This window comes from Aythya marila (genome assembly GCF_965140915.1).
Source record: "Aythya marila genome assembly, chromosome: 7".
NCBI lineage: Eukaryota > Metazoa > Chordata > Aves > Anseriformes > Anatidae > Aythya > Aythya marila.
The window spans coordinates 725,838-741,417 of NC_139048.1; the positions used below are offsets into that span (position 1 = coordinate 725,838).

The window sequence follows — 15,580 nt, forward strand, 5'->3', positions numbered from 1 at the left end:
CTTACCTGGAAAATCACGGGTAGGTGAAAACAAGGTGTTATGCAAAAAATGCATCTGCAGCACACGTTTTCCTTCAGACCACGAGGCTCCTGGTGCCCCGGGGCGTGTTGGCAGGCTGGGGCCGCCAGCCCTGTGCAGAGCTGGTGGTGCTTCGCCTGCCTTCTGCTGGCCAGTTACTCCACAGTCGCCAAAGAAGTTAGTATTTATGTTTTCAGAGTTGTAACAGTTGCAAACATTTTTTTTCCCAACAGGTAATGAAGTTCTTGAGGAAATGTGCTCATTGCAGCTTTTCCCCTCTCAGCTCATACATTGAGAATGAGCATACATTCAGGATGAGAAGTGTGTGATTCACAAGTATTACACAACCCCACAGGCTCCCTCCATAGAAATGCTGTTGCCAAATATAACAATTGAACGTTATTTTGTAGTGTATCCTCACTGCTGTCAGTCTCCTTCGGGATCCACCGCAAATACAGAGAGGCGTTTTACTATACCGTAAATATAGGTCTTTTTTTCTGTGTTTTTTTTTTTGTGGTTAAATTAGCACTTGTGTTTTCTAATTCACTTTCAGGATACACGGGGATATTTTCAGTACAGTTTTATCATGTTTTTCCCAACTGCAAATCGGGGCGGCCTGCTGGCAGAGCGGGGGGTGGCGGGCAGGGGGGGCACGCTCAGCGCCAGGCCTGCGGGGTGTGAGGGGAGCAGGGTGCTGAGCTGGGAGCTGAGACACCTCAGTTGGCTTTGCAGTTCCCTGAGGTGTCCTAAGCTTCTCCCCAGGGAGTTTCAGGGTCTGTAGCTGCGTGCGGCCTCCTGTGGCGATGGCAGTGGTACTGGGTGAGTGGGGAGGGTTCTCCTGTCACGGGAGGCGCTGCCTAGCACAGCAAAAGGCTAAAAAGCAAGGCAGCATCTTGAATTGTGCTTGCCTAATTAAAAAAGTGTAAACACCGAGGCCAACATATGCTCGTTGCGGGGATGTTTGCAGTTTTTCACAGGTGCTGTATAATTAAGAGAGGAAAAAAAAAAACAACTTCATTTTGTGATTCCTGTGAGATGCCGCAGGAGCTGGCGGGCTCGCTCACCGCCCTGCTCCCCGCAGGTACTCCTTCCAGGACGAGGAGGACATGTTCATGGTGGTGGACCTGCTCCTCGGGGGTGACCTACGCTATCATCTGCAGCAAAACGTGCAGTTTACCGAAGAGACAGTCAGGCTGTACATCTGCGAGATGGCTCTGGCGCTAGACTACCTACGCAGTCAGCACATTATTCACAGGTAACACCCCCTGCTGCCCCGTGCTGCTGGAAACGAGGGCATTTCCATAAGCGAGGTGCCCTGTGGTGTGACAGCCCATGGTGGCCCTGTGGCACCAGGGGTGCCCGTGCTGGGATGTGGGTGGGCTGCCACAATGCCCCTGGTGCTGCAGGCAGGGCGGCGGGGGGCTGCTGGCCCTGCCCGCTCCTCGCTCCTCCATGGGGCAGCCGAAAGAGCTGTGATCGAGGGCTTCACAGACAGAGCCTTGTGTTATTAATTTCATGGAAATGCTGCCTGAATCAGTCAGGTGGTCCCATTTGTTTCGTTCTCCCCTGGGGAAACGTATTTCTAATCCATCTTAAAGGGACTTGCTCCTTATTTGAATATTTTTGGGTTATATCTTTCTAATTTTTGGTAGATAAAAAAGTTGCAGATTTTGTTGTTGTTTTAGAATTGCATCCCTCATCTGACTGAGATTTCATCTTGCTGTAACCTTGCTTCTTTTTCCAGAGATGTAAAACCAGACAACATTCTCCTGGATGAGCAAGGTAGGATCTCTCTGTCTTGCTTTGTCCACCTCTTTCATTCAAGGGACCGATTCTTTACAGTCTTGAATTCCGTGCGTCTTTTTATTTGCAAAAACTGTGGAAAAGGCACCACTCCTTACATTTGATTGGTGCTTGGTTGGACATACACGTGCATTGCCATGCGAGGAAAGCTCCATCATGAGGAGCCCTTCTCACTGACCCCCTGCCTCTGCCTCTTTTCTCGCCAGCACCAAGCCAGCGCCTCTCACACTGCACAGGTTATCCATGCAAGAAATGCATTGTGAAGGGGCACAGAGCACAAGAACTGTCTTTTTTGAGTTCTAAAGTGAGTGATCTGCACATAAACTTCTACTAGGCAGGAAAAAAGAGTTTTGATGTCTTCCTGTAGAGAGAGATCTGGGCTGAGCCAGGAGCAAGCCTGGAAACCTTCCTGAGACCATCTATTGATATTATTATTAAGCAATTAGTAGGCTCTCAGTGGTCTAATTGGACAGCTCCCTTATAGTCACCTCTATTCCAGCAATAAACCTTACAAAATGAGGACACAATTTCTCAGGGCAGAAGGCTCCACTGCACCTGAGTTTTAGCATAAAGGCTTGTCAGAACCAAAGCTTACACTTGCATGGAAGTTCATTAGACGATAGCTCAGGGTATAAAGCTCAAGGATGTTGGGAAAACAGAGATACAAGGAAGAAATAACAGCAGAAACTTGTTTGGGATTTACAGACCATTTTCACAGCTGCCTGGTAGATAGCAGAAAGCCTCAAGAAAGGTGTTTTTCTTCTTCGCCAGTCCTGGGGCTTCTGCCCCAGTCCTGGAGACCCCAGCTTCCCCGAGCACCCTGCCTGGGGCTCGACTGCGCTGAACTGTTGTGTTCTGAGCACCTCTCCTGATGTCACACCTAAACCTCTGCTGCTTCAGCTTGTGCTCATTATCCCAGCTCCTGTTGAGTCTGTGCGTGAGGTACGCAGCACTTTGTACAGCAGTGTTGTAGGGACACTCAGTTCATGGCAAGATTTCTTAAAGCCTTGCAGATGCCTGATCTGTGCCAGTAAATACCCCGGTGTTTACCTGATCTGCCCCGGCTGGCTGGCAGCAGACCTAAGAGAGGTGTTTTCCAGACTGTTCAAATCGTTCAGACTATTTTTTTTCTCCAGATTTTAACTCCCAGTCCTGATGATGGAGAATATAGAAACAGAGTGAAAGTACTGCAGTGCTGTTTGAAATATTGTAATGATTTCCTTGTACAATCTTAGGGTTTGCAAAGTGTTACAATTTCACTTAGATCGACATGCCCGAATTTGCTCTGGTCTACAGTTGTACTGTCTCAGCTCCAGGACTTTGGTGGTAGTCGTGGTTCAGTAAATTTCATCAAAAAACAGTTACAGGTTATTTTTAATCAACTTGACCGAGGCATTATTTTAGTATAGTGTTTTTCTACTGTCTTTGTTACTGACTGTAGATTCTGGATATATCAACATGATGATGTGCTGGAGCTGTGTAGCTCACTAGTTCCTGGGGTAGGCTTAGCTAGTAATGTTTGAGCTCCGTGAGCTTAAACTGTTACAATGCTTTTCTTGCTCCTTTATGCATTCCCCTGGTTTTGTCACATTCCTCCTGTTTGTTCATGCTGGCCACAAGCTGAACCTGACTTTTCCAAAGGTAAAGAATTTTGGCATTTAAAACTGGACTTGTCATCCCAGGTTTGAAACTCAGAATCCTGTAAAAACAAACAAACAAACAAACAAAAATCCTTTTCTTTTTCATGTTCAGCCTTGAATTTTAGTTGGTCGTGGCAGTGCCCAGTGCAGGGGCCAGCAATGTTTGAGGAGAGGGGAATGGATGTTGTATTCCTAAAGGATGCCTGGGGATTTTCTGGGTCCCTGTGGGACGTAGCAGAGCTCTGAGAGCTGGCTGGTACCACGGGGATCTGAGTAGTCGCTGGCTCGCAGTGGGGGTAACGTGAACAAAGATGTAGAGTAGCCAAGTAGGGTGGAATAAGCTGGATATTGGAAATTGCTTCTGTTCAAAATGTGAAGCTCCATGTGCAATTCAAAACCAAGAAGCAAAGCTAGCTGCCATCTAAATGTCTGGCAAGCACGGGATCCTGAGAAGGCTCCGGGGTCTGTTGTGGCCATTTGGTGGGGTCTGTACAGCAACCTGCCTGTCCCTGGGCTGTGCTCGCGGAGACTGAAGCTTATGAAAAATTGTACTCTGCATTGTGATTGTTCTGTGCCGAGAGTAATTCCTTCTTAAACTGTGTCTTTATTTAAGGTCATGCACATTTAACAGATTTTAATATTGCAACAATAATTAGGGATGGCGAGAGAGCAACTGCGTTAGCTGGAACAAAGCCATACATGGGTAAGAACTAATAGCTGCTCGTTACATCTGGGTTTTACCTTGGGAAAATGCTCGCTGCATGCCGTCTCATAGCTCCTGCATGTCACAAAGGCACAGAGTTAGCTTAGCCCATTAATGCATGCACCCAAATCGTTCAGCAGAGCCCTGCTGGTGCTGCCGTGCCAGCCTGCCCTGCTCTCCTGTCCCGCTGCCCTGCCCCTGTGTCCTGCCCTGCTGCCGGCCTTGCTGCTTGCTCGGAGGGAGCAGAGCTCCTAGCACCCTCCGTGGCCGGGCGTGCTGCCTCCTAGCTTGTCCTGACAGCCCCCCCGGTGGCATTCACGCATGAAAGCAGTCACCGCGTCTACCTGCGTGCATGAAGTAGGCGATGGAAACAGAAGCTGACTGAAGTCAGTGAATAAACTGTTGTGGTTGTGCTCTTCCCGTTCAGCTCCGGAGATTTTCCATTCCTTCCTGAACGGCGGGACGGGTTACTCCTTCGAAGTGGATTGGTGGTCCTTGGGAATTATGGCTTACGAACTCCTTCGGGGCTGGGTAGGGTGCTTCGGACTTCCTGAGCTCTAAGAACACGCGTCCTTAGTGAGCTGCAGAGAGAAAAGTGACTTTCTTCTCACCTTTCTGTGTTTCCCCCAGAGGCCGTATGACATCCACTCCAACAACCCAGTGGAGTCCTTGGTCCAGCTGTTCAGCACTGTCAGCGTTCAGTACTCGTCCACGTGGTCAAAGGAGATGGTTGCGCTGCTGAGGAAGGTGAGGTGCCCTCGGGTGTGCTTTGAACTCTACATGGCAGGACTAACATGAGATCTTTCAGCGTGTTAATGTAAAATTGAAATGGGACTAATTTTATATGACTTTGCCCAGGCTTAACCATAGATTAATCTTGTGTTTTGCTCTTTCACTGACCTCTGTAGTAAGATGCATTGCTTCACAGCAAGTGGAGAAAAGAGGCTGATCTTGTTGTAACAGTCCAGTTCTTAGCTAGGCAAGGATTGTGTTCTCCCAGCATCCAAGCACAGATGTGGCCTTCTGACTTGGAAAGGTGGCGATCGTGGCTGGGACAGCAGAGTGAGATGGAGGAGTCTGTGCTGAGCCTGCTGCGCTAGCTGCTCCCTCCTCAGCTCTGCATGGCTGAAGAGTCCGGCTCAGGGGCAGTTAGTGGTGAACCTGTCCGAGAGGGTTTCTGTACATCTGTGAAACAGCTGCTGGCATTTTATTGCTGCAGCTAGAAAGTTGCTGATTTGGGGGGCTGTTTGCTTGAGAGCTCAGAAAGCAGCTGATGAGTATGCTGTAGGAAAGGTGTGCGCAGCGCTGACAGCAAAGAAGGACTCCGATATAAGGTAATGTCGGGTGGACAATTTACATGACTAGGTTTTGTTTTAAGGAGAAGCAGAGTTAGTTACCACTGGGTGGAGTGTTGCAGCAAGTTCACATTGCCATCTGCTGGGCTGCACGAGGTGCCAGCTTTTAGAAGTGGCACAGAGCTCAGTCGCTGGCCGTGGCCTCCCCGCGGGACGCTCCTGTCCCCACACCCCGCTCTGTCCCCTGGCACCGCTGCCCTGCGCACCGTGGGAGTGCCATGTGGTGGGGGTGAGTGTCACTGCGTGCAGGGACATCATGTCCAGGCTCCCCGGGTAGCAGGACTGCGCTCAGGTTGTGGATGCCAGAGCAGAGCTGGGAGGGCTGGAGGCTGGGGCTCGAGTTCTGCGTGCCCTGGGGAAATCACTGGGATGGGCCCCAGGGTGGTGGCATGGCCAGGCTGCGGCCAAGGCTTTCGGTGCTGGAGACAAAGCACTGAGTTATCCGGGAGCCTTACCCAAGCGCCATGCCAGATACCACGGATCTGTTGAGCACGCAGCACGGTACCATGCGGAGGTCTCCGAAAATTCCAGTCTGCCTTCACATCGGCTCCTTGGTGGAGCGGCAAGTGAGCTGCCATTCCTGTCTGATTAGTAGTCCGAGTGTGTGATAAACAGAATAACATCCCCTGGTACACAGAGGAGGTGTGAAAATAGGGCGTGTGCTGTTTGAAGCTCAGGAAGGGCCCCTGGGGAGGCCGAGCACCTCAGGGGCTGCCCGCTCCAGCCCTGGGGGAGCGGTGGCAGGGGGGTCCCGCATCGTGGGCACCCACGGGGGGAGGCAAAGCAGGGCTGCTCCGAGCTGTCACCGTACCGAACTTGTGACCGCCTGGTTTCACGCTCTGTAGAACAGCTTTCTGAGTTTTGTGTTTGTTTTTTTATACAAGGTGTTGCATATTTCCCAAAACAAACTTTGCAGCATTGCCGAGTTACTCGAGTGCATTCGGGAAGCAGGGGGGGGTCTTGCTTCTCTTGTTTCTGTTTCTCTTTCCTCACGGGAAAGCTTTTGTCATGGCAGCTGCTGACGGTGAACCCCGAGCACCGCTTCTCCTGCCTCGCCGACATTCAGACGTCAGCCTACTTGTCAGCCGTGGTCTGGAGCGACGTGGGCGAGAAGCGCGTGGAGCCGGGCTTCGTCCCGAACGTGAGTACGAGCAGCGGGCGGCTTCCCTCGCCCAGCCAGGGCCAGTTTGCACCCTAAGGTGAAGGGCTGTGCTCAGCAGTAGTTCCTGAGTGTGTTTGCTGAGGGGGAGGGAGCCCACCCCACGGCTAACCCACGCCTGCGGTGTCCCTGTGCTCTGCAGAAGGGCCGCCTGCACTGCGACCCCACCTTCGAGCTGGAGGAGATGATCCTGGAGTCGAGGCCCCTGCACAAGAAGAAGAAGAGGCTTGCAAAGAACAAGTCGAGGGACAACAGCAAAGACAGCTCCCAGTCCGTAAGTGATCTCTGCGGTAACAGCCAGCAGGGAAAAAGGCTGAGATACCAACTGTGGGGGTGTGCACCAGTAGTTACTGCGGCACTGCCTTCCCGTGCAGATTTGTTTTGATAAAAACATTTGCCAAATGGAGTCTTCATGACAACCAAATGTTCCTCTTACATAAGTTTGATAAAACCTTTTTACAATAATCCGTGGCTTGGTAAATGAAATGAGAGGTCTGGGCATGCTGGTCCAGAGCAAAACTAAAAACAAAGCCCGTATGGTCACAGCCTCTCTGAAGGGCACTGTCCCACGTCTCCAAACGCTGCGGATGGGGTTAGGTCATAGTGGTTTGTCTGAGCACTGGATGATGGCCACACAGAAACAGCCAGGGTGTCGGTTCCATTTTTTGGATAATAGGCCCGACTCTTCATTACACCATGTGGGCTGTACGCCTGTGTCAGCCCCCGCAGCCCTGCTGGGCTCCTGTCTCGGAGAGGCCGGCACGTGGGTGTGGGGGAGCGTGCCACGAGCACTTTCTGGAGAGTTCATCAGCCAGGAAATGCAGCTGGAGATCAGACACATTTGTTTCCCTTGTTCACTGTGGGTGTTAGGGTGCTTTTATGTCAGTAGGGGGATAAATACAAGAATCTGGGTTTTGCAGATCAGACACATCCTCGGAATATAACCACCACACTGCACACCAGGGCAGGTCCTGGGGCACGGAGTGCTTTGTGGGGGCCAGGGGTGGCAGGATGCGTGATCCCATCACCGCCACTTTGGTGCTGCAGCTCCTCTCTTAGCTGAGCAAATTCCAACATGAGGAAACAGAAGCCGTCCCTTCCTGCAAGGACACCGGTACCCGTTATCTGAGCAGCAGCAGGAAGCGCCGGTCAGGATTTTGCCTGTCTCATTGTCTGCGCCCATTAACTGCAATAGATCCCTTCCTTCTTCGACGGGAGTTAATGCTGCGATCAATGAGACTTACTGTAAGAGGCCGAAGGATAAATCGGGAAGCTGGGGAGGAAAAGAACAGAATAAGCAGACCTGAGAGTACCTCTGGGAGGGTTTGTTGGCGGCAGAGCTGGGGGCGAGCTGTCTGCCAAGCCCCTCAGCACGTGCAGCAGCACGGGCTGGGAGCTGGCCCCGCAGCAGCACTGTGTGAGCTCAGGGGAGGTCTCTGCACAGGGACAGACGGGTGCAGGGGGTCGGACGACGGCAGACATGGGACATGAGCCGTCTGCACATCCACACCTTCCTCCTGCCATGTGGGCACTGTCAGCTCCCCGCTGTGTGCACCCCTGAAACAAGCCCCCAGTGAGAGCCACAAAAGCGATCGCTTGTGCTATTTCCATCAGCTGACGAGGCTGAAGTTCCTGGTGGCTGCTCTGTGCTGTGCTGCTGTAGGAAGCAGAGAGATGCAGATGGGCCTTCTTACGCCTGTGTGGTTTTTTTCTTCAACAGGAAAATGACTATCTCCAAGAATGCCTTGAAGCTATCCAGCAAGACTTTGTCATCTTTAACAGAGAGAAGTAAGTGTGGGGGGCATTTTTTGGAAATAAGAAATACTTTTCTTCCTGTCTTATCTCAGAAATTCAGAGTGCCAGAGCCTGAAGTTCAGGAGCATCTCACTGAGGTCTTGGCTCTGCGTGACAGATGTCAGCCCAGGAGCTCAGGTGGTGCATCCTTGTAAAAAACAGTTGTTCCCAGAAAGGGGGACAAGATCAGTGGGCATTAACCACTGCCAGCAAAGAAAATACACTACAGAGAAGCTTCTGGTGTCTAGTATGCACATGACACACCTCCAGTTCACCCATACTGTCCCCTTGTCCATCTTACTTTTAGAGGATGTTGTTGGGAACAACAAAAGCAAGGAGCATGGGACAATTTTCCCTGCATGTCACAAGTGGGCAGTAGAAGTGCTGGCATTAAAGCAGCTGCTGCGACTTGTGGCTGAGGTGGGGCAGGCAGCGCTTCGGAAAGCTGAAGGCTGCTTCAGGCTGTGGGCACCTCACGAGGAGCGGTGCTGCTGCTGCAGCCACGTTCCACACCACCCGTTCTGCTTTTGCCCTGTGTGACGCCTGGTCCCTCTGCCCCGCACAGGCTAAAGAAGAGCCAAGAGCAGACGAGCGAGTCCGTGTCCCCCCCCGAAACCACCGATGAAGCCGAGACGGAGGCCGAGTCTGAGACCTCCAACCTGAACATGTGCAGCTCCGTGTGCTCCTCGGCGGGCAGCAGCTAGGCTGGGGGCCGCCGGCCGCCCCCTCCCCGTCCCCTGTTCTCAGGTTGCGCTGAGTTAACACCGGCTGCGCTCCGAGACAGCCGGAGGCACGCGGCAGCTCGTCTCGCGGCGCTGTAGCAACACAGACAGTTCTCACAGAACTGAACTCGGGACTTCGGCGGACGCCGGTCTGCACGCTGGGGTGCCCGTCGTGGGTAAGGGTCCTTGCTATGCAACGAGTCGGAGGAAGTAGACCGATTTCTTTATTTGTTCTTTTCTAACGTCAGGTTGCTGATCTGGACATGCTTTTAACACACTAAGATGCCGACACGCGGAGTTACACCTACAGCAAAGGGGCACAGAGGTGTGGAGCAGGAGGCAGGCTGACCGGGGCTCACGCCGTACTCTGGCACTCCCAGCAGTGAGGGCTGCGTGGGGACGGGCGCTCCCGCTGGGAGTCGAAGCAGCCCCAGCGCCTCGCTGGTCCCAGAGGGTGGCAGCAGCCTGCTGAGAGCCAGGGGCAGTGCTGGTCCCGTGGAGCAGGGACGGTCCTGTGGCACCGGGAGGGGATGGCCCGGGCACACCCTTGTCCCTTCATCACCTGCCAGAGTCTTTTTCCTGACTCCCGGCAAATAAATGTTTTTTGTGCACTCCATGGATTCTCCTGGGGCTTGGTAATGATTAAACACATAATTGATATGTAAAATGTATTTAAAATATTTGCTTTCTTCACATAGCTGTTGTGAGTTGCAAGGAGCTGTGCAAACGGATCAGATCATTCTGGTTCTGTTTGTCCAGGTTCGGAGGGTTTGTTTCATCACAGATGCAGATTTTAGTGGAAACCCAGTGGGTGGCCTTACAGTGCTGCTCCGTCACAAAAAGAGGGGAGTACCTGATTTCACCCTTCGCTTTACTTTATTTTCAGTGTAAAGTAAAACTGCTGTGTATAATTTACCAGTACCTGTTTTGCCTTCTTAGTAAGACAGGAGATCTCTGACTTGTTCCAGCTGTTACCTTTCTTCTTTTTTCAGGAGCCTTCGCTATATTAGTTGCTTAATCTGCTGTACAGTGGCTTTCGGTTACTATTGCTAAAAATGAGCCATTGGGTCTGCTGCAACACAAAGCTGCTGTGATATGCAAAGGTTTCCTGAGAACTGCATTCACTTTACAGCTATCATGATCTGTTTGCTGCCAGCCGTTCAGGAGGTCGCTGGGTTTGCATCCCTCGTGCATATTTTTAACACAAAATGGGATAGAAAACGTTTTTAACAGATGCAGACTCTTTTAGAACAAATTTTGTGTTCAGTGGATGAAATAGAATGGCTTAACCAGTTTAAAACTCTTTTATATGAAAAAAAAGACACAAAGCATTTATTTTCCACAGTTTTATGTGGAAATCAGTGAGTGACTGTGTTTGTGCAGAACCAAACTTTCAAAAGTCTTTAAACAGACGTGTTCAGGTGTGCAGGCACAACTTTTGTGGGGGGCTGGGGGAAGCCAGAGCTTTTATACCAGTGGCACAGGGGTGTTCGGGACAGCGCCAGGCAGGCGGTGCATCCGATGAGCGTCTCCGCAGTACGACCCTGCGGCTCCACGGAGCGGTGCGGTCCCGTGCACGGGGCTGGGGGCTGGCGGCAGGCACTGAGGGAGCCACGGGGATAAATGGGTCCCATGGCAGCCCCGCTTCCCTGCAAGAGACGGTCATGGCTCTGCGCCTGGGGGGCATCAGCGCGGCGCTGGGGGCACGGGCAGCTCACGGAGCTGGGCTCTGCGGCGCGTCGGAACGAGTCCTGTCCGTTTGGAGGTACTGCGGGCTCTGCCGGTTGCTCCTCGGCCCTGTGCTGTCTGCATGCGTTGTGTTTCCCCCAGCCTCCTTGCACGGCTGTGGCTGTTCAGCACCAGCTGCAGGAGCAGCACAGTCACGGGAGCAGCACGGTCACAGGAGCAGCACTTCATCCTCGAGTCACATAACCACATGGAGACGGGCTCTGCTTGGCTTCTGGTAGGAACAGTCTCATAACCCTGCTGCTGCGAGGGGCTGGAAACCTGCCTCGTGGCCTGCCGGGAGCCAGGTGGGCGTGAAAGGAGCAGGATGAGGGTCACGAGATGTTTTTATTCAGGAAGTATGAATTATGGGTGATTTACTTCACCGGTATGAATGGTTCTTTTCATTAAACTCCATTTTACTGTTTTGCTTCTTTCTGTAAATAATGACAAACGTTAGAGACTCTGAGAACAAGGAGAAGTGTGACTTTTATTTGGGGACCAAAATGCACCCTGTGTGGGAGGTACAGGTCCATCCTGTTCAGCCGCCAGCTCTCAGGCCAGAGGAGATGTCTGCAGTCCTGTAGGACGTGTCTCATCAGAGATCTTCATCGCTTTCTTTAGGACATGTTACAAATGGCCCGTAACATCCCGCTGCTGCGTGCAGACATGAGCTGGCTCGCTTCCCAGAGCCCAGAGCGCCTCACTCCAGAACCTGTCCTGGTCGTTCATGTTCTCTTTGCAGCACTGCACGTCCTGTGTAAGTGGTGGAAATGCCCTCAGCAGCGCCAAGCAGTGACCTGCAAAGCTTCTGGGGAGACACCACGTCGTGGCTGACCCGGGGGCAGATCCTGGCTGCCCAGAAAGCGCTGCTGAAATCCAGCAGACACATAGGGGAATGCGTTTGGGAACTCTTGTTTCTGCCTCACATCAGAAACTTCTGAATCTTACTCCCTGGGGACAGGTGACACAGCGTAGACTTTCAGGATCACTGTGCCGTGTAGTCGAGACACCGTGAGTACGATATAGTTTGGGAACTCATTGCCAGTAACGCATGGACACGCACTTCACTACTGCCCACCTGGGGAACGGGCTTTATTGATGCCTGCTTATGCAGAGACCCCGGAGATGAAATTGAAAGAAACGAGCAGTTGTACAAAGGAAACACGGTGATAAATAGGTACCTGTTTGCTTCACTGTCAAAAAAGCCCAGGATGGGTTTTAATGTGTCACCCCTGCTGTGCCCTGCTCCCTGTCGCTGTTTTGTTTGTGTCTGTATGTTTTCACCTCAATTCCTGCCGTGGGGCCGGGCGTTGTTTGTCACCTTGGGGTGTCGGGGCTGCTCTCTCACTGCCGTCTGTGGCACGTGGGCTGGGCTGGGTTCACATCGGCTGCACTGCAGCTGTCCCCGTGCTGCTGTCCCCGTGCTGCCGTCCCCTGTGTGCCCAGCTCCCTGCAGCCCCGTGCCCAGCGCATGCCCTGGAGCAGAGCGTGGTGCCCGCGGCCGTGCGGGGTGCTTGTGCCAGGGCAGCAGCGCAGGCACTGAGGCTGTGGGGCATACGCCCTGTGGAAGGGCTGGTTCCTAGGAAAACCGCGTTGCTTTGAAGTCATCTGAGCCCTTTCTGTCCTTTTGTTCTCCCTCTGTTGCTTCGGAGCCTGATTCAGCTCCGGGTGTAAGCAAAACTCATGGTGAAGTCGTGAAGCACTACCGCTACCAAACCCGTAACGCAGAGCCTGGCAGTTGATCCAGCTCTGGTTTACATCTCCACTAGAACCAGAATACAATAATTTTCTGTATATAGATATTTAAATACATGTATTTTTTGTATGACAGATTTATACAGGGTGTGCCATTATCTGCTGTGGAAAGTCTGCATCACCTATAAATTATTCTCCTTGAATTCCTTGCCATAAGAGTTTCTTATCTCTGTTGTATTTTGAAGTTCTGCAAAGTTGCATATTTTTAAGTGTTTCCATTGAATTACACAGACTTCACTGGGAATTTTGCATAGAAAACAAATGCCAGATCAGGTCCGGATGTTCCTTTTGTTGCCAGTTCTTTATTATTGCTCTATACCTTGCCAAAAAGAGAGTAGGAGTAATAATAGCAAAAACGCCAATAATATGAACCTGACATCGGACAGTGCCGAAATCCTGCTGCCTTGGTAGGGTATAGTTTTTAATTATTTCCTTGTAAATTGGATATGTAAAGCATATCTCTGTATTTTCAGTTCATACATTTCTGTACTTTTACTGCATGACAATACTACCATGTCACGGAAGATTTCAGTTATGACAACAAATTTGTGTTTTTGCAAATACTGCAAGAAGCCATTGCATATGTGGAGTAATAAATGTGTGTTTTTAACATTGCCAAGTTTTTGCAGTCATTTCTAGGTTATCGCTCCGTAGGAAAACAACATTAAAACTTGTAAAAAGTGCATGCTATAATTATCTCTCCTGTTTACGCATCGGCGCTCGGCTCGGCGCTGCCTCGGCTCGGCTCGGCGCTGCCTCCAGCCGCCTGCCCCGCTGGAGCTGGGGCTTGGACCGATGACCTGCGGGGTCCCTGTCCCCCTGCAGCCCCCCGTGAGCTGAGCTCCAGCGTCACACGGCGAAGGGACGCCAGCTCCATCTCGCCAGCTGAGCCAGCGCCTGGAAGCGTCTGACCCAGAGCCTGCAGCGACGCTGTCAGAGGGAATTAAGGCCACGCAGGCTGCTTGTGCCCCAGGTGGGTTCGCTTCCCGCAGGCTCTGGATGCATTTGCAGACAGCTGGGTCTGCAGGACCCGTCACACATCCCAGGGGGGCACGCTCTGTGTTTTAGCCCCCGCTCTGCGTTCAGAGGCAGGGGTGAGCCTGCAGCATTGCGGGCTCTGCTGCTCCCCAGGACACCCTTTGGGAAACAGCCCCCACGGAGGGAACAAATGCAAACCCCTCCTCAGTAGCAGCGCTGATGGGGGCTCCTGGGGGCTGATGGGGGCACTGGCCCCAACCCCACCCGCAGGGCTCAGCGGGGAGGACGGTGTCTGCAGGCACTGCCCTGGTCCCCCCGGCCCTGGCTTCTTTGAACAAGCAGCCTGGCTGCTGAAGGAAGGCATCTTGCCAAGGAAGAGCTTGCAGAAAGTCAGAAAGTCCCCTGCTAGGAACAGCGGGATTTGGGGCAGTGCAGGGCCTAGGAAAACCCAGGGGTGCAAGCCTGTGTTCTGGGTTACTGGCTGCGGTCAGCCCCGCTGGGTGGGGGGGCGTGCTTCTTAGCAGCACACAGCTTTGGGAATTCATTCAAGTGAGCGTTTTCCCTAGGAATGGATTTTACAGTTTTTTGAAGGAAAATGCTTTTTATTAGAAAGAAACAAAACACAATTCAGGAAGAAAATAAATAGATGTTCAATAGCCTCGTTGTAACTGCAGGCAAAGAAAAAAAAAAGAAAAGAAAAACATTAAACAAAAATAAATTATTTCTTTTAAATAAAATATATCTGAACAATTGCATATTCATCTGTATTTGATACAGAAATTCCTAAATGTAATTGCATGGGGCTATGAGATATAGGTCAGAGTAGACAATCTAAAAAAAAAAAACTCACCAAAAACCTCACCAAACTCTTACTGTCAGTGTGCAGAAACCCACACGTCAGGAATGAATCTTACAAACTGTCATGCATAAAAAGCCAAGGAAGACCACACAAAAGTAGACTAAGACCAGTCAGCCACTTCCATCATTCCAGGATTTCCAACAAACTTTATTCCAAGCAAGGAACAAAACCCAAATGGTGATCCATTCTGTCAGAGGTCCATGCATAGCTTTGTGGCATAGAGGTTCACTTTTACTGAACGTACCTTTAAATATAATAAACGGGGTAGAGTAGCCTTTATAAAAAAGTCTGTCATATGCAACTGGCCTTCAAATGAGCCTTTTATTGGTTGTAAGACATACACTTGGTACTTGAAAAATGTATAAATAACCTTTAAAAACGAGCCTAACAAGACTACAGGAGACCGGACACGTGGCTCCCACGAACACAACCACGACCCTGGCCTGCCCCGACAGCACCTGCACCAGCCCCAGGGATGCTACAGCCAAAGGTGGCCACGCTGTGGGCTCGTACCACTGCGCCTTTCGTCAGTGACGGCTCCTGGAGCATGCCTGAGCTGCCCAAGGAGATGGTGTAAAGAGCTGCAAGCACAACAGACCCGATGTGCTGTGTACAAAGTGTGCATCACGAAAAAGTCCTTGGAGTAGGAAGGGCAGTGACAGCGATGGAAAGGAGCATAGTCCAGCCAAATGCACCTTCAGGTCATCCTGGTCACAAGACAGCTAGCAGCACTGCTGAACACACTTTAAAACGTACTTCTAGGTGTTGGCATGCATATGCTAAGGGCTTTCTGAGTATCTAGGTAAGAAATACAGACTGGGAGCTCTACGGAGTGGGAGGAATGCAGATGGGCACTACTATCACCACTACCTCTTGGGTTGGCTTCGTCTATTTTCTACCTAAGAGAAGAAGGGGCCCGGGGTATCTGACGAATGCCTCGCTTTCATCCTGAGCTTGAGGGAACCAACCGTGCCTTTCCCGGCTCGGCCCCAGCCCCTGCCGTGGGGCTGCCGTGGGCAGGAGGCAGCACCGCGGGCGGCTGGGCGCAGCGGGCAGGAGCGCGGCA

General features: G+C 51.6%; 1 protein-coding gene across 4 annotated transcripts in view; it reads left to right on the plus strand.

Annotated features, from left to right (window-relative positions):
* STK32C (serine/threonine kinase 32C) overlaps positions 1 to 9,810 on the plus strand; it is a 75,480-nt gene extending 65,670 nt beyond the window's left edge. For 3 of the 4 annotated variants that reach the window (XM_082765438.1, XM_082765439.1, XM_082765440.1), the window contains 9 exons: positions 1,100 to 1,273; positions 1,763 to 1,800; positions 4,075 to 4,164; positions 4,592 to 4,695; positions 4,795 to 4,911; positions 6,535 to 6,660; positions 6,821 to 6,952; positions 8,399 to 8,466; positions 9,038 to 9,810. In XM_082765438.1, the coding sequence (XP_082621564.1) occupies positions 1,100 to 1,273; positions 1,763 to 1,800; positions 4,075 to 4,164; positions 4,592 to 4,695; positions 4,795 to 4,911; positions 6,535 to 6,660; positions 6,821 to 6,952; positions 8,399 to 8,466; positions 9,038 to 9,176 (988 nt within the window). In that variant the 3' untranslated portion in view covers positions 9,177 to 9,810. Of the gene's footprint in view, positions 1 to 1,099; positions 1,274 to 1,762; positions 1,801 to 4,074; positions 4,165 to 4,591; positions 4,696 to 4,794; positions 4,912 to 6,534; positions 6,661 to 6,820; positions 6,953 to 8,398; positions 8,467 to 9,037 lie in introns of those variants that run through there. The other variant, XR_014317978.1, reaches the window with a different exon arrangement.
* The last annotated feature ends 5,770 nt before the right edge of the window (positions 9,811 to 15,580 follow it).